The sequence below is a fragment of the Macaca fascicularis genome, chromosome 14 (assembly GCF_037993035.2).
Source record: "Macaca fascicularis isolate 582-1 chromosome 14, T2T-MFA8v1.1".
Taxonomy (NCBI): Eukaryota; Metazoa; Chordata; class Mammalia; order Primates; family Cercopithecidae; genus Macaca; species Macaca fascicularis.
In genome coordinates, this window is record NC_088388.1 from 9,647,721 (window position 1) to 9,668,803 (window position 21,083).

General features: G+C 55.5%; 1 protein-coding gene across 12 annotated transcripts; it reads left to right on the forward strand.

The window, feature by feature from the left end:
• Positions 1 to 416: 416 nt before the first annotated feature.
• Positions 417 to 19,417, forward strand: RASGRP2 (RAS guanyl releasing protein 2). 12 transcript variants are annotated; one of them, XM_045372077.2, is made up of 18 exons: positions 417 to 606; positions 1,054 to 1,203; positions 2,591 to 2,734; positions 3,415 to 3,517; positions 4,026 to 4,088; positions 4,441 to 4,572; positions 5,354 to 5,504; positions 5,708 to 5,881; positions 6,040 to 6,156; positions 8,420 to 8,701; positions 9,473 to 9,550; positions 9,787 to 9,909; positions 10,221 to 10,336; positions 16,469 to 16,610; positions 16,866 to 16,902; positions 17,618 to 17,797; positions 18,964 to 19,031; positions 19,197 to 19,417. In XM_045372077.2, exons 3-17 carry the CDS (start codon positions 2,662 to 2,664, stop codon positions 19,023 to 19,025), a joined length of 1,833 nt encoding a protein of 610 aa, XP_045228012.1. In that variant the 5' UTR covers positions 417 to 606; positions 1,054 to 1,203; positions 2,591 to 2,661; the 3' UTR covers positions 19,026 to 19,031; positions 19,197 to 19,417. The 12 variants fall into 12 exon arrangements, with proteins under 12 accessions (XP_045228012.1, XP_045228009.1, XP_073869407.1 ...); XM_065528025.1 differs by lacking the exon at positions 417 to 606 and adding an exon at positions 672 to 797 and having other exon boundaries at positions 1,054 to 1,533; XM_074013303.1 differs by lacking the exon at positions 417 to 606 and adding an exon at positions 672 to 797 and having other exon boundaries at positions 1,054 to 1,533; positions 18,967 to 19,031.
• Positions 19,418 to 21,083: the final 1,666 nt, after the last annotated feature.

Here is a 21,083-nt window from a genome sequence, read left to right on the forward strand (position 1 = left end):
CTTCTGGGGCTCCGTTCCTCCTGTGTGAACTGGGCCCCCCGCCCCCATGCCTAGACATCAAGGCCACGTCTCCAGGTAGCCACAATTTCATTCCTCGCTCCCCACAGGCCCTTCTCCCCAAAATATTCCCATCTTGTCCTAGCCCCTCCCCCAGACTATCTCAAGGACCCGCTGTCCCCACGCCCCCGACCTCCACTAGGCCTGTGCCTCCCGCTGCCTGCAGGAAGACGCCCGGTCCCGGGCCGGGTTAGCCCCGTGGGAACGGTTTGTCTCGAAAACAGGAACCCGGGCTGGGGGCTGGGCGGGGCGCCCCTTCCCCACCGCAGTCCGCTTCCTGCCCCTCCCGGCTTCCTCCGCCCGACACCCAGGCAGGGCGGGGGGCACTGGGGCGTCCGGGGTTGGGGGAGGGGCTCTTCGTTTCGGTCCCCCCTCCGCGTCCCGGGCGGCGGGGCTTGCGCTCGCCCACCCTCGGGGCAGCCAATGGCGCAGCCCCCCACCCGCGGCCCTGGCCTCCCGGGCGGCGCGGCAGGGGAGGGGTTAAGCTGCCGCAGGGACCGCCGCGTGCGGGGCGAGAGGGAGCCCCCGGTGGGGGTGGCGCAGCCGGCGGTGCGGAGCCCGGCGCAGGGGCGGAGGGGCGAGGGGGCGGCCCGGCGCGGGGGCGGGGGCGGGGCGGCGGGGAGCGGGGCCGCGGCGCGGAGAGCGGGCGGGAGCCGCAGCCGCAGCGAGGCCGGCGGGCGGAAGCGCACGGAGGTGGGGCCGGCCGGGCCGGTGTGGGCTCCTTGCGGCAGGTCCCAAGAGTGAGTGAGCGAGCGAGCGCGCGCCGGGCGCTAGGCAGAAGAGGGCACAGCCCCCAGGGACCCCCCCAGGGTGGCGCGGGCGGGCTGGGGTCGGCGGGCGGGTGGGGAGTCTGCGACCCGGGTCGGGGAGAGGGGGCAGCGGCCACGAGAGCTAAGGCGCCCTGGATCCCCAGAGGGCGGAGGACCTCCGCTGCGCATCTGCCTTTTCCTAGCCACGGTCCATCGGGGCCCTCCCCCGCGAACCCCCATTTGACAGATGCGAAAATTGAGGCTCCGAGAGGCCAAGTGATTCTCAAGGTCACACGAGGAGGCGGCAGAGCCAGGCGGGGACGGCTCTGGGTGGCTTCTAGGAAAAGTCCGCCTGAGAACTCTGTACAGGAGCTCTTCCGTCCTCCAGCCTGGGGGAGTGAGTATGTGTAGGGTCAGGGTACCTTTCCGTGGGGCAAGGCTCTGCCAAAATCTGGGAGTGAAGGGAATCAGGGCGCTGGGACCGCAGGGCGGGCCCTGCATCGCAGATGGGAGGGGGGCGATGGAATGGGCGTGCGCACCCATGGGGGTGTGTGCATGTGTGTGGGAGTGTACATGCGTGGAGAAGCACTGCCTTGCGTGTGTGCACACGTGTGAGGATGTCAGCGCCTGTGTGGCCGCGGGACTCGAGGCTGGCCTGGCTCAAGTGAACAGCAGGTCCGGGAGGCGACCTCGTCCACGGGTTTGCATTCTGGGGTAGACGAACCGGGTATGTGTGCCTGAGGGTTCCTTCGTGCAGGTGTGCACGGGGTGTGGGTACCATTGTGTGTGAGAGACGGAGGATGGGAGGCTGGTGCCTGTGGCCCGGTGCGTGTAAGTGCGGGTGCCTGCACCTCCATGTAGGTCCCCGGCCTCCGACGAATAACTTGGGTGTGGAGTGTTTGCCCCTGCCAGGGTGCGTATGACCAGTGACCGGAGTTGCTAATGGTGTCATGCACCCACTGGCCACCCCCGGCTCGAGCGCCCTCCTCTGGACGCCCTGCTCCGTGCGCGCTCACAGTTCGCCTGTGCGGGGCCAGGGCCGGGGTCAGGAGCCGGGGATAGGGAGGAAGAGGGCCTGTGGACGAGCTGAGCCGTGACCCCTGGGATCTTTGCGGAGGTGGCCTGGGAGCGCTCCGTTCCCATGCTCAGGCTTCCCGTTGACGCCTCCGGGCCGCAGCGGTCTCCCCCCGCCCCAGGAATGTTCCTCTCCCATCTAGTCCGCCTCCCCTAGGGCAGGCCCCTGGGGGCTGCCGCAGCCCCGCCTCGCCTTCCCGGGCTCTCGGGAAGAGGGGAGGCGGGCAGGACGCCTGGGTTCTCTCCTCCCTCCTCCCATACCAGGGAGAAATTCCTCCGAGGTCCCCTCAGGCTCCGGGTTCCCAAAATAACCCTGCGGGGGAAGGGAGGCTGTGGAGGGAGGGAAGCGGGAGGGGCGCAGAGCCGAGCTGCGGGGTGCTGCAGGTGCCTCTGGGGAGAGGACGCGAGGAGAAGGGGGCCTGCGGGGGCCTGGGCGCCAGCCAGTCCTGGGATCCTGGCTCCCCCGTCCTCATGAAGCCCCTCGGCCCTCCCGCGACTCCGAGGGTGGGCCGGAAGCCTGTCCGCGGGTCCATTTCCCAACTGGCGGGTTGCACCATCCCGGGCCAGACCGTTTAACCCCGGGAGTGGCCGCGGCGGACAACTCCGCCCCTGCCCAGCAGGGGGCGTGCCCGCCCCGCCCCGTTTCTGCCCGCGGGGCCGCTCCCCCTCCCGCGCCTCCGCAGACTCCCGATCTGCCTCTCCCGGGACAGGGGTTCGGTCCGAGACCGGTGGGAGGCTCCCGGAGCGCAGTCTGAGCCCAGCCCACCCCGCGCCGGCGGCCATGGCGGGCACTCTGGACCTGGACAAGGGCTGCACGGTGGAGGAGCTGCTCCGCGGGTGCATCGAAGCCTTCGGTGAGTGGCTCGGGAGGGCACACGGAGCCTGAGCCCAGCCCCGAGTCTGAGCCCGGGTCCCTGCCTCCCAGGCACCATCCAGGGCACAGCCCTGGACCGGACCCACCCAGCTCCGCAGCGTGCAGTCTCTTTAACTAAAGCCTCCTCTGCATCGCAGGGCAAAGAGATGCACGCCCTTCAGACAGATGAGGTTTCCCTTCTCTAGCCTTCGCCAGCGGCGGCGAAGGGAGAGCCGGGTCCCTGACTCTGACACTTGAGGGGCATTATCTGTCTCCTGGGGAATCCGGAGGAACTCTCTATCTCCGGCCTGGGAGCTGTTTCCGGCTAATGGGGGGCGGCTTATCTGGTGAAGGGGTGCCCCTTCCCCCAAGCGCTCAGGAAATGACCTCTGGATTCTTGACCCCTGGGAACCCAGGCTCCTTCCGCCCCAGCTGGTTCCCCTCCGGACGATGGGCGGCTCGGGCGCTCCTCTCCTCCAGTCCTCAGGGCCTGCCTATCCCTCGCCCATCCCACCTTTCCTCTCTAATTAGCCTCCTGCTCTCGGAGTCCTGGGCAAGCAGGAGGTGGGCGGGGTCGAGCATGCACCCGAAGGGCCGATACCCAGCGGGCTGCGGGGTGGGGGTGAGGCATGGTCGCTGCGGACCCAGCTCAGCCGCCTGTCTTTGACCCTTCGGAGTCAGATGACTCCGGGAAGGTACGGGACCCGCAGCTGGTGCGCATGTTCCTCATGATGCACCCCTGGTACATCCCCTCCTCTCAGCTGGCGGCCAAGCTGCTCCACATATATCCTTCGCCCGCCTTGCCAAGACCCCCGCCGTCGGAGCCCATGCGCAGCCCCTCTGCCCAGCCCAGGCGCAGAATGAGCCTGGCTCCTAAGTATAGGCGGCTCTTTATCCCAGCGCTCGGGCGTCGCCCCAGCCTCCAACCAGGGCTTAGGCTCTGCCCCCTCCTTGCTCCTGGTGACTCGGCCCTGTCCCCAGCCTCTGTCCCCAGCCGAGGCCTTGCCCTCCTCCTCCCTAGAGTCTAGGGCCTGCCCCTGTTCCAGGCTTGGGTCCGCCCCGTGCATCTATCTCTCCCAGAGGCCAGGCTCTGCTCTCAGCCTCCCTCAGCACCTAGTCCTCCACCCCCACCTCCAACCCTTCCCAGAGCGCAGGTCTCACCCCCAGCATTCCCGCAGAGCGCAGGCCCCATCCCTAGAACGTGTCTCCTAGAACCAGGCCCCGCCCCCAGCCTCCCTCCCCTCGGGCCTCCCTTTTTAGAGTTAAGCGGCCTCCTTAACTCTCTCCTTCACCTACCAACAATCCCGGAAAGACAACTCCAATTCCCTGCAGGTGAAAACGTGCCACCTGGTCAGGTGAGTCTTTCCCCTGGGGCTCTGGCCCCTCCCTTTCTCCCTTCTCTCTGGCTTCAGGCTGGCCTGGAGGAGGGGCAGGGCGCTGCTTCCGGGAGTGGGTTTGAACCCTGGTTTGTCTGGGTGGGCTGTGCTGCCACAGGCTCACCCCTTCCTGGGTCTGGGCCTTAATTTTCTTTTCTGTGCAGTGCGGGTGGTTGTCTAAAGGCTCTAATGTACACTTGGAGAAGGAAAGAGCTGGAACCATAGTTTAAGGCTCTCTTTCCTTGGGTGACTACAATCTCAAATAGCTCCTTGCAGCCTGCTGGGTGATGGTGGGGGAAGGGCTGTCTTGGGTGACTCCCGTCTCCTCCAGGTACTGGATCTCTGCCTTCCCGGCGGAGTTTGACTTGAACCCGGAGCTGGCTGAGCAGATCAAGGAGCTGAAGGCTCTGCTAGACCAAGAAGGGAACCGGCGGCACAGCAGCCTCATCGACATAGACAGCGTGTGCGTGGGGGGAGTACAGAGGGCTGGGGGGGCACTCAGTATCCTATACCATCTGTGCTTAATAAATGTCTGTTGAACTGAATGAGTGAGGGTCATGTCACTCTCTCGCTTAAAAACCTTCCATGGCTCCCTATTGCCTTCAATATGCCTTCTTTGGGCAGCTTGGCGTTCCTGCCTCATCTTCCACTGCCACCGCCCATCCCACACACCTCCTCCTGTAGCTGCGTTGGGTCGCCTCCCCGTCAGCTGAGCTCCCGAGTCCTTTCCCACCATGGTGTTCTGCTCATATCATCCCCTTGCTGCCTCCTCCGTGTTACCAAGACTCAGCTCAGGCACGAAGTCTCCATGGGCTCTGAGGGTTCAGGGCTCTTCCAGGGTAGAATTTGTCGTTCCCTCCTCTGTTCTCCATGGCACTTTGTACAGACTCCTGTACAAAGACCTCTGTACATGTGTCACGCTGTTTTGTGATCATGTGTTTCTGTGTCTGTCTCCCTCAGTAGACTGTGAGCTCCTCGAGGGCAGGAACCGTGTCTTACTCATCTCTGTATTCCCAGCGCCTAGCACAGTGCCTGGCACAGAGTACGTTGTTCATAAACGTGTGTTGAATGCATGATGGGGTTGGGGGAGATATGGAGGAGTTGCTGGGACTGGGAACATTCGTGCCTAGGACAGTGCCTCGCATTGTGTAGGTCCTCACAGTGTGAATGGTGTGTCTGTGTGAGTGGGGGGCCACGAGGCATGTGAGTGTCCAGCAAAGGGCTCACTACTCCTGTCCCCCCAGCCCTACCTACAAGTGGAAGCGGCAGGTGACTCAGCGGAACCCTGTGGGACAGAAAAAGCGCAAGATGTCCTTGTTGTTTGACCACCTGGAGCCCATGGAGCTGGCGGAGCATCTCACCTACTTGGAGTATCGCTCCTTCTGCAAGATCCTGGTGCGGCCCGAGGGTGGGGGCAGTGGTCCAATGTGGGCTGGAAGGGGGTTCTAGGAGGGGCAGGGTCCCTGGGGTAGGCTGGGTCACAGGGTGCATCAGGGGTTTCAGTGCAACCACTGAAGGTCAGCTGGAGAGTGAGGAGGAGTGGCCATCAGTGAGGGGAGAGGCTGGCAAGGTGCTGAGGCCACTCCTCCTGCCCCCAGTTTCAGGACTATCACAGTTTTGTGACTCACGGCTGCACTGTGGACAACCCCGTCCTGGAGCGGTTCATCTCCCTCTTCAACAGCGTCTCGCAGTGGGTGCAGCTCATGATCCTCAGCAAACCTACAGCCCCGCAGCGGGCCCTGGTCATCACACACTTTGTCCACGTGGCAGAGGTGCCTGTCCCTCCCCCCCTGTGTCTCCCAACCTCCCCCCATGCCGGTCAGGCCAACCCTTCCCTTCCCCGAACCCACTGCCTTCTCTCCAGAAAGGCTGGGCCAAATTCTGGGCCCACTCAGTGACTCCCGCCTCTGCCTCCCCATTTGCCTTCCAGAAGTTGCTGCAGCTGCAGAACTTCAACACGCTGATGGCAGTGGTCGGGGGCCTGAGCCACAGCTCCATCTCCCGCCTCAAGGAGACCCACAGCCACGTTAGCCCTGAGACCATCAAGGTGCCTGGGACTAGGGAGGGGCAGGTGCTTCCCAGATCTGTCTTCACTGGGTGCTCCCAGCAGCACTGGGGGCTGGGCACAGCTGTCCTCATTTGACAGATACAGATATGGAGGCTCAGAGGGGTTAAGTGCTTTTCCCAGTTTGCACAATGGCAACAGCAGACTGGGGGCTCACAGGTCGTCATGGACCCCAAAACTAGTACTTTTTTTTTTTAAGACAGAGTCTCTCTCTGTTGTCCAGACTGGAGTTCAGTGGTGCAATCACAAGCTCACTGCAGCCTTGAACTCCTGAGCTTAATTGATCCTCCCACCTTAGCCTCCTGAGTAGCTGGGACTATAGTGTACGCCACTATGCCTGGCTAATTTTTGTATTATTATTAATTTTTTTTTTTTTTTGGTAGAGATGGGGTTTTGCCATGTTGCCCAGGCTGGTCTTGAACTCCTGGGCTCAAGTGATCCACCTACCTTGGCCTCCCAAAGTGCTGGCCTCCAAAATGTGAGCCATTATGCCTTGCCACTTGTACTTTCTTCTTTTCCTTGTCCTTCATTTATTATTATTTTTGAAGTATTGAGTAATACACATATAAAAAAGTATATAAAAACTTATGAGACTGGGCGTGGTAGCTCACGCCTCTAATCTCAGCACTTTGGGAAGCTGAGGTGGGCAGATCATGTGAGGTCAGGAGTTTGAGACCAGCCTGGCCAACATGGTGAAATCCCATCTCTACTAAAATACAAAAATTAGCCAGGCATGGTGGTGGGTGCCTGTAATCCCAGCTACTTGGGATGCTGAGGCAGGAGGAGAATTGCTTGAACTTGGGAGGCGGAGGTTGCAGTGAGCCAAGATCGTGCCACTGCACTCCAGCCTGGGCTACAGAGTGAGACTCCGTCTAAAAAAAAAAACAAAACAGTATATACAAACATATGAATCGTTTAAAGAAAAATTGTACAGAAAACGCTGTGTAACTACTGCCCAGGTTGGGAAATAGAACCTTGCCAGGCTCCCAAGTGCCCAACACTTTACAGCATAACTCCCTTCCCACGACTTTTGCAATGATGATCTTGCTTTTCTTTATAGCTTGACCACGTAGGTATGCGGTCCAAAACAATGTGGGGCTTTTTGTTGTCTGTTTTGAACTTTCTATGAATGGAATGTTGTTTGTGTTATTTTATGTCTTGCTTCTTTCATTCCACATGGTTCTGAGAGTCTTTTCATTCTGTTATGTGGAACAATTGTTTTTTCATTTTCATTGCCATATAATATTTTATTGTATGTCTACCCCAATTCATTTATTCATTTTTTTGAGATGGAGTCTCTCTCTGACATCCAGGCTGGAGTGCAGTGGCGAGACCTCAGATCACTGCAACCTCCGCCTCCTGGGTTCAAGTGATTCTCGTGCCTCAGCCTCCTGAGTAGCTGAGATTATCTGGCCAACTTTTTGTAGAGACAGGGTTTCACCGTGTTGCTGAGGCTGGTCTTGAACTCCTGAGCTCAGGCAATCCACCTGCTTTAGCCTCCCAAAGTGCTGGGATTACAGACGTGAGCCACCGCGCCCAGCCTATCCCAGTTTATGTATTGATTCTATGTTGAATGTTGGGGTTTTTCCTTTCCTTTTTTTTTTTTTTTCTTGAGACGGAGTCTTGCTGTATCTCCAGGCTGGAGTGCAGTGGCGCTAATTTGGCTCACTGCAACCTTCTCCTGGGTTCAAGCGATTCTCCTGCCTCAGCCTCCCAAGTAGCTGGAACTACAGGTATGCACCACCACACCTGGCTAATTTTTGTATTTTTTTAGTAGAGACGAGGTTTCACCATGTTGGCCAGGATGGTCTCCATCTCTTGACCTCATGAGCCGCCTGCCTTGGCCTCCCAAAGTGCTGGGATTACAGGCGTGAGCCACTGCGCCCGGCTGGTTTTTCCAGTTTTTGCTGTTTGGACGGGGCGGCTGAGTACATTCTTCCAGGTCATTGTCCTTTGCTGCCTTGCCTCCCTGAGCCTCTGATTCTCCTGTTAAATGTTGATGATACTCTGCGTCCAGGCCTGGTTTAAAGGTGTGGTGCTTTTGGCAGTGAGTATTACCTCGAATTAATGGCAATGAATTCAATCCCCAGGGGCTGAGAGAGCCGGTCCTGGGGGACAGTAAGGGAGAATTTTACTCTTTCACCTGTCCCTGACCCTGACTCCTCCTCACTCACTCCTACATTTCCAGGGCTGAGATAGGGAGGATAGTTGTGGGGGTATGACCCCTCTGCCCTTTGTCCCCCAGCTCTGGGAGGGTCTCACAGAACTAGTGACGGCGACAGGCAACTATGGCAACTACCGGCGCCGGCTGGCAGCCTGTGTGGGCTTCCGCTTCCCTATCCTGGGTGTGCACCTCAAGGACCTGGTGGCCTTGCAGCTGGCACTGCCTGACTGGCTGGACCCAGCCCGGACCCGGCTCAACGGGGCCAAGATGAAGCAGCTCTTTAGCATCCTGGAGGAGCTGGCCATGGTGACCAGCCTGCGGCCACCAGTACAGGCCAACCCCGACCTGCTGAGCCTGCTCACGGTGAGGAGCAGGGGGCAGGGAGGTGGGGAGCTGGGCACCAGGGCTTGACAGTTTCCCCGGGTCCCGGCGGTGGGCATGGCCTGGGGCTCTGGGTTCTGACCAGGGAACTGAGAGCTAGCATGGGCTCTGGGGTTTGGAGTGGATGCTGAGGAGGGGTCCAGGCTCTGGTTGGGGCTGTGGACTGAGGTCTGATCTCCAGGCTGGCATGTGGACTGTGGGCAGTTTGAACTGGGCCTGGGTCCCGGTTTGAGTTCTGGCAGTGGGTTGTGTTCTAGGGCTGGGCCAAGCTCTGCATTCTGTGGGCAGGGGTGGTTTCTAAGCATGGCCCTGGGCTGGGAGTGAAGTTCTGGGCTTGGCTTTGCACTTGGTCTTGGGGTCTAGGGTGGGAGTTGGGTTCTGGTTTAGATCCAGACTAGGTTCTAGACATTGGGCTGGGGCTTAGGTGTTAGGGTTTGGAGGGGATTCTTAGCTGCTTTTGTACTCTGGACAGGATCAGGGTTGAAAGCAGAGCTTGCGGCTGGGTTCTGACCTAGCTTCTTCCCTGACATCTTGGCAATATGTCATGTTCAAGGTTTGGGGCCATGCTGTGGTTTGATCTGTGCACTGGGACGGCGTGGGGTGGCTGTGCTGTGTTCTAAGCCAGGCTTTGTCCTGAGTCTAGCTTCTGACCCGAGCTCTGGGCTGAGCTGTGGCCTCTAGGTGGACCTTTGACCTTGGGCTCTGTGGCCATGGGCAGGGGCCAGTGGGTGTGATCAGACCTGTATGTCCCAGGTGTCTCTGGATCAGTATCAGACGGAGGATGAGCTGTACCAACTGTCCCTGCAGCGGGAGCCGCGCTCCAAGTCCTCGGTGAGGGGGTACTCTCTCCTCTCCACTCTGCCCCTCCCTCCTGAGAATCCCAGGATGTGAGGACGGGAAGAGCTCTTAGCAGCCACCTCACCATCCTTCTTGTAGGACAGAGGCATCCTGGGGGCAGGGCACAGTGTTGATCAGACTTCCCTCTCCCAGGGATTCCCCTCTCTGTTCCCCTGGGCTCTGGGCTCCCCCTGCCTCTGGCCCTAGCTTAGGCCTGACCATTTCCATAGCCAACCAGCCCCACGAGTTGCACCCCACCACCTCGGCCCCCGGTGCTGGAGGAGTGGACCTCGGCTGCCAAACCTAAGCTGGATCAGGCCCTCGTGGTGGAGCACATCGAGAAGATGGTGGAGGTGAGCTCCTGCGGAGCCTGAGCAGTGTGTGGGGAGAGGCCAGTTTGCCGGAGCACTGCCCTGGAAGCCAGCATGAGTGTCCTGTTCAAGACCCAGCACTAAGCCCCCAGGAGTCACAGGGCCTGGCAGGCCATCTGCACAGGGCTGAGGTGCCCATGGGTAGGGTGGGGGCGGGGCTATGGAACAGGGCAGTGTCAGAGACCTCTGAGACACACCTCATCAAATGGACTGGGAATGTGGGAAGGGACAGTACCTGATGTCCCCTTTACTCTCCCCTCTCCCGGCTCTGTGTGTCCCTCTGTATGCCCCAGTCTGTGTTCCGGAACTTTGACGTCGATGGGGATGGCCACATCTCACAGGAAGAATTCCAGATCATCCGTGGGAACTTCCCTTACCTCAGCGCCTTTGGGGACCTCGACCAGAACCAGTGAGGAGGGCTGGGGGCCTGGGGGAGAGGGAAGGCAACCTAGCCCACTTCTGCCTGGGCTTCAGTTTCTTGTGTGCAAGATAAGGTTACTAAACCAGACCGGCTTGGCCTGGGAAGCTACCAGTGTGGGAAGGGGCACTTGCTTTTGTGGGGAGGAGAGGCTGCCAGCTGTGGAGGTGCAGTGGTATCTCACAAGTTCAGACAGATGGGGGGCTCCACCTGAGTCTTGCAAAGACTGTGGCCTGGGGACAGGGGCTACAGAAGTGCTGTTTTATTTGTGGAACTCACAGCTGTCAGGAAGTGTGGGCAAGTTGAACTCCTGGATAGCCTGTTTTAATGAATAGATAAGAAAAGTTTATAATTAGTGGTACCCATTTGCTTATCAACAGTTCATATGCTGACAATTTGGAAAAACAGCTGGTTCTCTGAAGTAGGTGAAACATGCCCCCTGCAGCCAGATTCATGCCCTATTTTTGCTGAGCAGACAAAACTCCATTCAAAATTTACAGTCCATCTCAGGTCGATTTATTTTTTAATGTTACCTGTATTTCAAAAATCTGTTGTTTTTTATTTCCACATTACAAAAATCCATGGTAAAATAAAATCTAGGTAGTAAAATAATTTTATAGTGAACAAAGTGTTTAAAGTAAGAAATGAGAGGCCAGGCGCAGTGGCTCATGCCTGTAATCCTACCACTTTGGGAGACTAAGGTGGCAGGATCAATTCAGGCCAGGAGTTCGAATCCAGCCTGGGCAACATATTAAGACCCTGTCTCTACAAAAATTAATTTTTTTTTTTTTGTTTTTTGGAGACAGAGTCTCACTCTGTTGCCCAGGCTGGAGTGCAGTGGCACAATCTTGGCTCACTGCAACCTCCACCTCCTGGGTTCAAGTGATTCTCCTGCCTCAGCTTCCCAAGTAGCTGGGATTACAGGCATGTACCACGCACCTGGCTAATTTTTGTACTTTTAGCAGAGATGGGGTTTTACCATGTTGGCCAACCTGCTCTCAAACTCGTGACCTCAAGTGATCCACCTGCCTCGGCCTCCCAAAGCGCTAGGACTACATACATGAGCTACTGCTCCCAGCCTAAAAAGATTTTTTTCGGGCGTGGGTGGCGCGTGCCTGTAGTCCCAGCTACTCAGGAGGCTGAGGCAGGGGGATCCCTTGAGCCCAGGAGGTTGAGACTGCAGTGAGCTATGATCACACCACTGTACTTCAGCCTGGGTGACTGAGCGAGACCACACCCATCAAAAAAAAAAAAAAAAAAAAAAAGGGAAGAAATGAAAGTTCCCTCTTTCCTTTTCCGCTGGTAGAAGTTGCCATGATTAAACACTGTTGACAATATTAAGCTTGGCAGTATGTGGGTTCTTCCAGTCTTCTTTTCCCAGGCATGTGCACATTGATAGAGATTTTGTTTGTTTGGTGTCTGCTTCATGGACAAACAGGATTAGAGTATAAATCCAATTCTGCTTGTGGCTTTCACCGTAGCTGCTTTATTTCTTCTCCCAGAGTTTAGGCAGAGGTAGTTAAGCTCCATGTTTTCTCCCTGGGTTGGTGGGCGGATTTTTATCTAGACCACCTTTTCAGTGAGGATGACCCTTTGAGATTATGGAGGCCTCGGCTTCATGCAGCGCTCTCAGCTTTAACCCTCCACCTCCTGCAGGCCCCAGACCGTGTATGTGTGTGTGTGTGTGTGTGTGTGTGTACGTGTGTGTTGGTGAGGGGGAAGCCTTGGTTGGGTATCAAAACCTAGCACCTGGTTCAGCAGGAGGGAGACCGGGCCCAACTCACCGCGTCATTGTAAAGCTCCCTCTTGGTTTCTGGAACTTGGGGGTTTCCATTTCTTTCTTACAAAATTATCTATGCATTTACAGCAATTGTTGATATATCTTTACGCAGCATCTAGGTACTTGTAGTAGTGGGGTTCTCTGTTTTCTTTCTTTTTTTTTTAATCACCCTCTTTTTTTTTGAGACAGAGTCTTGCTCTGTCACTCAGGCTGGAGTGCAATGGCGTGATCTTGGCTCACTGCAACCTCTGCCTCCTCCCAGGTTCAAGTAATTCTCATGCCTCAGCCTCCCGAGTATCTGAGATTACAGGCACCGTGCCACCAGACCTGGCTAATTTTCTTTCTTTCTTTCTTTCTTTTTTTTCTGAGATGGAGTTTCACTCTTTGTTGCCCAGGCTGGGGTACAGTGGCACAATCTTGGCTCACTGCAACCTCCGCCTTCCGGGTTCAAGCGATTCTCCTGTCAGCCTCCCGAGTAGCTGGGATTACAGGTGCCTGCCATCATGCCTGGCTAATTTTGTATTTTTAGTAGAGATGGGGTTTCACCATGTTGGGCAGGCTGGTCTTGAACTCCTGACCTCAGGTGATTCACCCGCCTTGGCCTCCCAAAGTGCTGGGATTACAGGTGTGAGCCACCGCGCCTCGCCTAATTTTTGTATTTTTAGTAGATACAGGGTTTTACCATGTTGGCCAGGCTGGTCTCGAACTCCTGATCTCACCTCAGGTGATCTACCCACCTCAGGTGATCTGCCCACCTCGGCCTCCCAAAGTGCTGGGATTACAGGCATGAGCCACTGCGTACCCAAAATCACCATCTTGACAGAACTGCATGCCTTGCTTTTTGCTTTTTTTTCGTCTTCATGCTTGTTTTCCACTTAACCCTTGATCACAGACATCTTTCCATGTGGATTCATGTAGAACTACCTCATTCATTAGAACAGCTGCACAGTATTCCACTGTCCGGTTAGTCTATCATTTCCCTAACCATCCTCCTGCTGATGGACAGTTAGACTGTTCCAGTTTTTCACGACGATTGTACGCTAGGCTGCCGTGAATGTCCTTTTACTGATCCACTCAGGCCAGTATTTCTGTAGGAGAAATTCCTAGAAGTGGGATAATTGGATCAAAAGATATGCACATTCTAAATTAGGAGAGAGACTGCCAAACTGACCTCAGACAAGGTTGTACCAGTTTGCACCCCCATCGGCAGTGTACGAGTGCCTGCTTCCCAACTTCCTCGCCAACAGTGGATGCTATAAAAAGCTTCACAATTTTGCCAGTCTCATTGGCAAGTGGTATCTTGGTTAAATTTGCATTTCTTTAATACTAATGGGGGTAGGGTATCTTTTCATATGTCTATTGGCCATTTATTTCTTCTGTCAATTGCCTGTTCAGATTCCTTGTCCATTATTCTACTGAGTTTGTTGGTCTTTTTCTCATTGATTTTTAGAATCTCTGTTAATGGATATTAACCCTTTGCTGTTGAATGTGTTTGCAAATATTTTCTCCCTGTCTGTCATTTATATTGTCTTTTTCCACATAAAATTTAAAAACTTTTGTGTGCTCAATATGTCAGTCTTTTCCTTTCTGGCTTCTCGGATTTGTGTTCTGTGTAGAAAGGCCCTCAGCCCCTCAAGATTATAAAATTATTATCTTGTATCTTTTTTTTTTTTTTTTTTTTGAGACAGGGTCTCTTGCCGTGTCATCCAGGGTGGAATGCAGTGGCATGATCTTGGTTTGCTGCAACCTCCACCTCCCAGGTTCAAGTGATTCTCATGCCTCAGCCTCCAGAGTAGCTGGGACTACAGTCGCCCGCCACCACGCCTGGCTAATTTTTGTGTTTTTAGTAGAGACGGGGTTTTACCATGTTGGCCAGGCTGGTCTCCAACTCCTGACCTCAAGTGATCCGACTGCCTTGGCCTCCCAAAATGCTGGGATTACAGGCGTGAGCCACCGTGCCTGCCCTATCTTATATTTTTTCAGATAATTTTATAGTTTTTTTTTTGCAGGAGTGTTTAAAAAAGTCCAGTGAGAACAGTGAGAATTTAGTTTTCATGCACAGTATGAAGAATGTTGGCTTGTATTTTTTTTTTTTTTTGAGACAGAGTCTTGCTGTGTCGCCCAGGCTGGAGTGCAGTGGTGTGATCTCAGCTCACTGCAACCTCCGCCTCCTGGGTAGGCTTATATTTTTTTCTTTTCTTTCTTTCTTTTTTTTTTTGATACAGGGTCTCTTGCCATGTCACCCAGGCTGGAGTGCAGTGGCATGACCTTGGCTTGCTGCAACCTCCACCTCTAGGTTCAAGCGATTCTTGTGCCTCAGCCTCCCGAGTAGCTGGGATTATAGGTGCCCGCCACTATGCCTGGCTAATTTTTTGTATTTTTAGTAGAGACAGGGTTTTGTCATGTTGGCCAGGCTGGTCTCGGACTCCTGACCTCGTGATCCACCCGCCCCGGCCTCCCAAAGTGCTGGGATTACAGGCGTAAGCCACTGCGTTCGGCCCTGTATTTTTTTCTTTTTTTTTTTTTTTTTTTTTTTTGAGATGGAGTCTCGCTCTGTCGCCCAGGCTGGAGTGCAGTGGCCGGATCTCAGCTCACTGCAAGCTCCGCCTCCCGGGTTCGGGCCATTCTCCTGTCTCAGCCTCCTGAGTAGCTGGGACTACAGGCACCCGCCACCTCGCCCGTCTAGTTTTTTGTATTTTTTTAGTAGAGACGGGGTTTCACCGTGTTAGCCAGGATGGTCTCGATCTCCTGACCTAGTGATCCGCCCGTCTTGGCCTCCCAAAGTGCTGGGATTACAGGCTTGAGCCACCGCGCCCGGCCCCCTGTATTTTTTTCATTTTTTTTTTGAGACAGAGTCTTGCTCTGTTGCCCAGGCTGGAGTGCAGTGGCGGGATCTCAGCTCACTGCAAGCTCCACTCCCGGGTTTACGCCATTCTCCCGCCTCAGCCTCCTGAGTAGCTGGGACTACAGGCGCCCGCCACCACACCTGGGTAGTTTTTTGTATTTTTTTAGTAGAGACGGGGTTTCACCGTGTTAGCCAGGATGGTCTTGGTCTCCTGACCTCGTGATCCGTCCGTCTCGGCCTCCCAAAGTGCTGGGATTAAAGGCTTGAGCCACCGCCCGGCCCCTATATATTTTTTCTTTTTTTTCTTTTTTTTGAGACGGAGTCTCGCTCTGTCGCCCAGGCTGGAGTGCAGTGGTGCAGTCTCGGCTCACTGCAAGCTCTGCCTCCCGGGTTAGCGCCATTCTCCTGCCTCAGCCTCCCGTGTTGCTGGGACTACAGGTGCCCGCCACCGCACCCGGCTAGTTTTTTTTTTTTTTTGCATTTTTAGTAGAGATGGGGTTTCACCGTGTTAGCCAGGATGGTCTCGATCTCCTGACCTCGTGATCCGCCCGTCTCGGCCTCCCAAAGTGCTGGGATTACAGGTGTGAGCCACCGCGCCCGGCCCCCCTATATTTTTTTTCTAAATGGCCAGTTATCCTAATGCTCCCTTGATTTGAAGGACCACCTGGATCACACATTATGAGACCCCTCATACAGCAGGTGGGAGTCTCAAGTGAGGGCCAGTCCCGATGGGAAAAGCACTTGGTGGCTGAGGACCCTCCTATCTGTGCGGACACTGTTGTAAAACTTCACGCGCACTATCTAATTTAATCCTCACCAAAATCCTATGAAATGTAGGAATGATCATTACACCCATTTATAGATAAGGAAACGGAGGGGCAGGGAGATTACTTGGCTACTCATTGGCAAATTGTCAAGAGGCAGAGAGGTAGAGCTGCGATTTGAACTGAGGTCTGTGTCTAGAACACATGCTCATTCTTTCCCTAAAATGTATTCACAGGTGAAAAAGGGCTTCCGCGGAAAGCCCTGGGTTATGTGGGAAACCCTGGATTTACAGATGTCTTTCCAGCAGGATGATGCAGGAGAGAGAGGGGTGCGATTTCTCCCAGTCTTTTGTGGTCGCAGAACTCATTAGAGAGTTCTCCCTGCCCAGAGCTCCCGACTGGTGTTGCACACAGTACACTTCCGGAGCCCGAGGCTGATGGTTCCATGGAAAGTACAGTCCTTTTAGTTTGCAAACCAAGTGTGAAGTGGGCAGGGCAGGCCAACTGTTCTGAGAAGGAACCCAGGGAAAGGGACTGGCCCAAGACTACACACTGGTTAGCGGCACTTCCCACATCTGCCTGACCCCTAGTCCAGTGCTGCCTTTTCTTTACTCTGCACCAGGAGTCCAAAATCAGGAGTTCCATGAGGACACTGGGAACAGTGGGATGGGTTAGGCCAGCGGTGGATGGTCCTGGGGAGGGCCCGAGCTGAGGTGCCCCCCAACTCCCCACAGGGATGGCTGCATCAGCAGGGAGGAGATGGTGTCCTATTTCCTGCGCTCCAGCTCTGTGCTGGGGGGCCGCATGGGCTTCGTACACAACTTCCAGGAGAGCAACTCCTTGCGCCCGGTCGCCTGCCGCCACTGCAAAGCCCTGGTGAGCGCCCCTTTCCCGGCTCACCGCCCAAGCCACGCCCCTCCAGTCCCGGCCCCGCTCTCCCTTCTGGCCCCGCCTCTGCCGGAGCCCTTTTCAAGCCTGGAAAACCTGGTTAATTCCATCTGTCTCTTCTACTGCGGTTCTGCCCCTGGCCCTGAGGCGGGCTCTAAAGCCCCAGTCCCACCCTCAAGAAGGAAGAAGTAGAGTCATCACCTCTAAATCCCACCTCCCACCACCGCCCCTCCTCTATTGCAGATCCTGGGCATCTACAAGCAGGGCCTCAAATGCCGAGGTGAGATGGAATGACTGGTAGGGCTGCTGGGCAGTGGTTTTTTTTTTTTGGAGAGTTACTATTTTGGTGGGGCAATTGCCAAGGAGTGAAGTACCTTAAAAGCAGGCGCGTGGCCAGGCACGGTGGCTCACGTCTGTAATCCCAGCACTTTGGGAGGCCGAGGCGGGTGGATCACCTGAGGTCAGGAGTTAAAGACCAGCCTGACCAACACAGGGAAACCCCGCCTCTACTAAAAACACAAAAGGTAGCTGGGCGTGGTGGCACCCACCCGTAATCCCAGCTACTCGGGAGGCTGAGGCATGAGAATTGCTTGAACCTGGGTTTCAAGTGATTCTGCCTGGGTTTGCAGTGAGCTGAGATCACGCCACTGCACTCCAGCCTGGGCAACAGAGCGGGCTCTGTCTCAAAACAAAACAAAACAAAAAACAAAAAACCCCCAAAACCCCACAAAATCAGAGGTGCAAGATGATTGATGTGAACGGAGTGGCCTTTAAGAGGCTATTTATTTTGATGAGGCAGCTGCCCAGGAACAGAGAACGTGGGAGAGGGCATAGACTGACAATTAGGAGGAGAACACTTTGGAAGGAGACTCTCATTTTGGTGGGGCAGCTGCTCAGGAACAAAGGTTCCTGGGGAGGGGCGCAAGCCTGCGGGATGGGATGGAGGGTATTCTGACCAATGGCCCTGGCTGGGCTTTCCATTTGCCCTCCCCCAGCCTGTGGTGTGAACTGCCACAAGCAGTGCAAGGATCGCCTGTCAGTTGAGTGTCGGCGCAGGGCCCAGAGTGTAAGCCTGGAGGGGTCTGCACCCTCACCCTCACCCACACACAGCCACCATCACCGCGCCTTCAGCTTCTCCCTGCCCCGCCCTGGCAGGCGAGGCTCCAGACCTCCAGGTAAGAGGGACTCATTCTGTACCGGCCTGTGGAGGGAGGGATGCAGGGCCATCGGGGCAAAGAAGGCAGGATGGAAGCCATTCCAAAGTGCATAATTCTCTTTTTGTGGTGGGATAATAAAGAAGGGACAGGTAAGGGTGCCAGAAAGTGGCCAGGGAGCCCTGGACCTTCTGAGGCTGAGGAGAGAGACCCTAATTTATAAAGAGGTATAATAGTGAAAGAGGCTTCAACATTCCAATTACAGTCTTATTTTGTTGGAGGGATTAACGAAGGATTGGAGAAGGTGTTATATGAGCCATTGGCTTGCCTTTTCCTTTTTGGCTGTTCTGGAGGCTCTTCTGGGGAAAGTCCCTTGCCCTGATAATGTCCTGGCAGCTCTCTTGGGGTCTTTGATGGTTTTAGGTCAGTTTGCTGAATGACAATTGGCCAAATGATTATTTTGCTGAGAACAGTCGGAACAACTATGTTAAACCGGGGTCTAAGGTAGTTGATCACAACTGTTTACGCTGGCGTAAGTCCTCAAAAAACAGAGGCAGGCAAAGGGCATACATCTTCAAAAATGGAAAAGATAAATCCATTTGCATTGAGCCTTCCAGAAGTGCTGGGGTCTAAAATGTGAAATACACACAAAATTGACATTTAAGCAAACAGCACTGACGAATCTGTGGCGGCAAAAAAACTGGCAAAACGAAAACATAGAAAAAGAGCCTCAAAAATTGGGCTGAGGCTGGGCGTGGTGGCTCACGCCTGTAATCCCAGCACTTTGGGAGGCTGAGGTGGGTGGATCACCTGAGGTCAGGAGTTGGAGACCAGCCTGGCCAACATGGCAAAACCTCGTCTCTACAGTACAAAAATACAAAAATTAGCCGGGCGTGGTGGCGGGTGCTTGTAATCCCAGCTACTTGGGAGGCTGAGGCAGGAGAATCGCTTGAACCTGGGAGGCAGAGGTTGCAGTGAGCCGAGATCATGCCATTGCACTCCAGTCTGGGCAACAGAGAGAGACTCTGTCTCAAAAAAAAATTGAGCCGTTAGGTCATGCAGGGAATTGATTTTTGGTGGATGGGTTTGCTTCTGGGATGATGTGGACGCCTCCTGTGGTGAGGGGAAGAAGGGTTGCCAAAGTCCCAGGGACCTGGAAGTGTGTTCTGCAGCAATCCCCCTCCCAGCAGAGATCCGTGAGGAGGAGGTACAGACCGTGGAGGATGGGGTTTTTGACATCCACTTGTAATAGATGGTGAGTCCTCCCACATCAGGCACCAGAGCTCCCCACTGAGGGCTGGGGCGGGGGTGGGGAGTATCAGGGAAATGGGTGCTTTATCCAAATGGCCCCAAGCCAGGTGGGCTTCTACCTTGTTGTTGAGGGGGGTGTCTTCTTCACAACCTGTTTTTCTCTTCCCAGCTGTGGTTGGATCAAGGACTCATTCCTGCCTTGGAGAAAAGACTTCAACCAGAGCAGGAAGCCTGGGGGTGTTGGGGCTGGAGACTGGGGCTGGGGGTGGGATATGAGGGTAGCATGCAGCTGAGGGCAGGGCCAGGGCTGGCGTCCCTAAGGTTGTACAGACTCTTGTGAATATTTGTATTTTCCAGATGGAATAAAAAGGCCCGTGTAATTAACCTTCACCATCAGTGCCTAGAATCCCGTGGGGTGGGGGGATGCTCTACTCTACAGGAGGACAATCTTGGGAGCTAGAACTTTGTAGCAAGAGAAACTTGGGAGGTCTGGAATCTCATGTGTCTGGAATCTTGGGGGAGAGAATCTTAGAAGCAGAAAACCTTGGAATATAAGAATCTTGGGGAGGGTCTAGGATCTTGAGGAGACCAGATTCTTGGACATCTAAAACTTGAAACTAGTAGGGCTTGGCACCCGAGAATTGCGGGGCCAGTGGTCTTGCATACCCAAAGCCTTCAGCCCATGGCCAAAATTCCCTTGCTGGACAGGGGGCTTTTCAGCCCCTGCTTGTACGCTTCCAGTAACAGGGCCCTCACTGAAGGAATCGTGGGAGGGAGGAGGGCAGTGCAGAGTTGCTGGCTGTGGGGGAAGGGAGGGAGGGCCCTGGGCAGTCCGAGGGCTCTGCTGGGCTTGTGCCTCAGGGCAGGGGCTGCACTCCTCAGCCTTGCAGCCTCCTGGCCTGGTGCTGCTGCCAGCCGGAAGGACAGTGACTTCCAGAGGAAATGCATATCGATCCTGCTTTCAGCCTCCGGTGGCGGCCTCTCCCAACCCAGCTCTTCCCTCCTGAGCCTGCAGCACGGAGGTTTTGGGGGTCACTGCTACCTGAAGAAGGCTAAGGCCACTTCTTTTTTTTTTTTTTTTTGAGATGAAGTCTCCCAGGCTGGAGTGCAGTGGGCGATCTCGGCTCACTGCAACCTCCGCCTCCTGGGTTCAAGCAATTCCCAGCCTCAGCCTCCTGAGTAGCTGGGACTACAGGCACCCGCCACCAGGCCTGGCTAATTTCTGTACTTTTAGTAGAGATGGGGTTTCACTATCTTGGCCAGGCTGGTCTTGAACTCCTGACCTCATGATCCACCCACCTCAGCCTCCCAAAGTGCTGGGATTACAGGTGTGAGCCACTGCACCTGGCCGGCTAAGGCCACTTCTAAGGCTGGTCTGGGAGTTTACGAAAGGTTTTGAAGCTGGGCCGGGCTGCCCTTGGAGTCAGGAGACTCCAGACAGCAGTCCTGACAATGGGAGCTACCTCCTAAGTCCCCCAAACTGGGAGGTGTCCCATAGCAGCTGTGGGATTGTCCTGGGGGTGGAGACCTGAGCACCTTCAACTCCAAAGCCCAGTATCTGCGGGCCTGGCCATGGTCTCAGTTCCCCCATGAATGCCCCGGCCCCCTACTCCAGGGTTTCTCCACATCACATCCATCCCTGCTTTGAGACCCCACTCCCCCTGGCATATTCTTTATTTTGTGTCACCCCCTTCTCTTTCCTGGTCATACCTCTCCTGCAGGCCTACCCCGTGTTGGGCCCCCCAGCCCTGTCTCTGCATCGGGTGCCCCCCTGCCCCTCCTTCTGTCCTCAGCCCCCTACACCCTTCCCCCTCTTGAGGCTGTAATATCCGTTTCACGATTTGGGGGCTGAGTTGCTATAACAACAGACGGCGATTGTGTTGTGAAGAGCAGCTCGCTCCTGTGCTGCCTGCCTCCTGCGCTGCCTCCATCCCTGCAGCCCAGTCAGCTCCTCTCCTTACCACCCTGTAGTTCCAGTCTGGCCTCTTCCTGGTGTGTGTGTGTGTGTGCGCGCATGCATATGTGTGTCCAGGTCTGCCTGTCGGGATGTGATGTG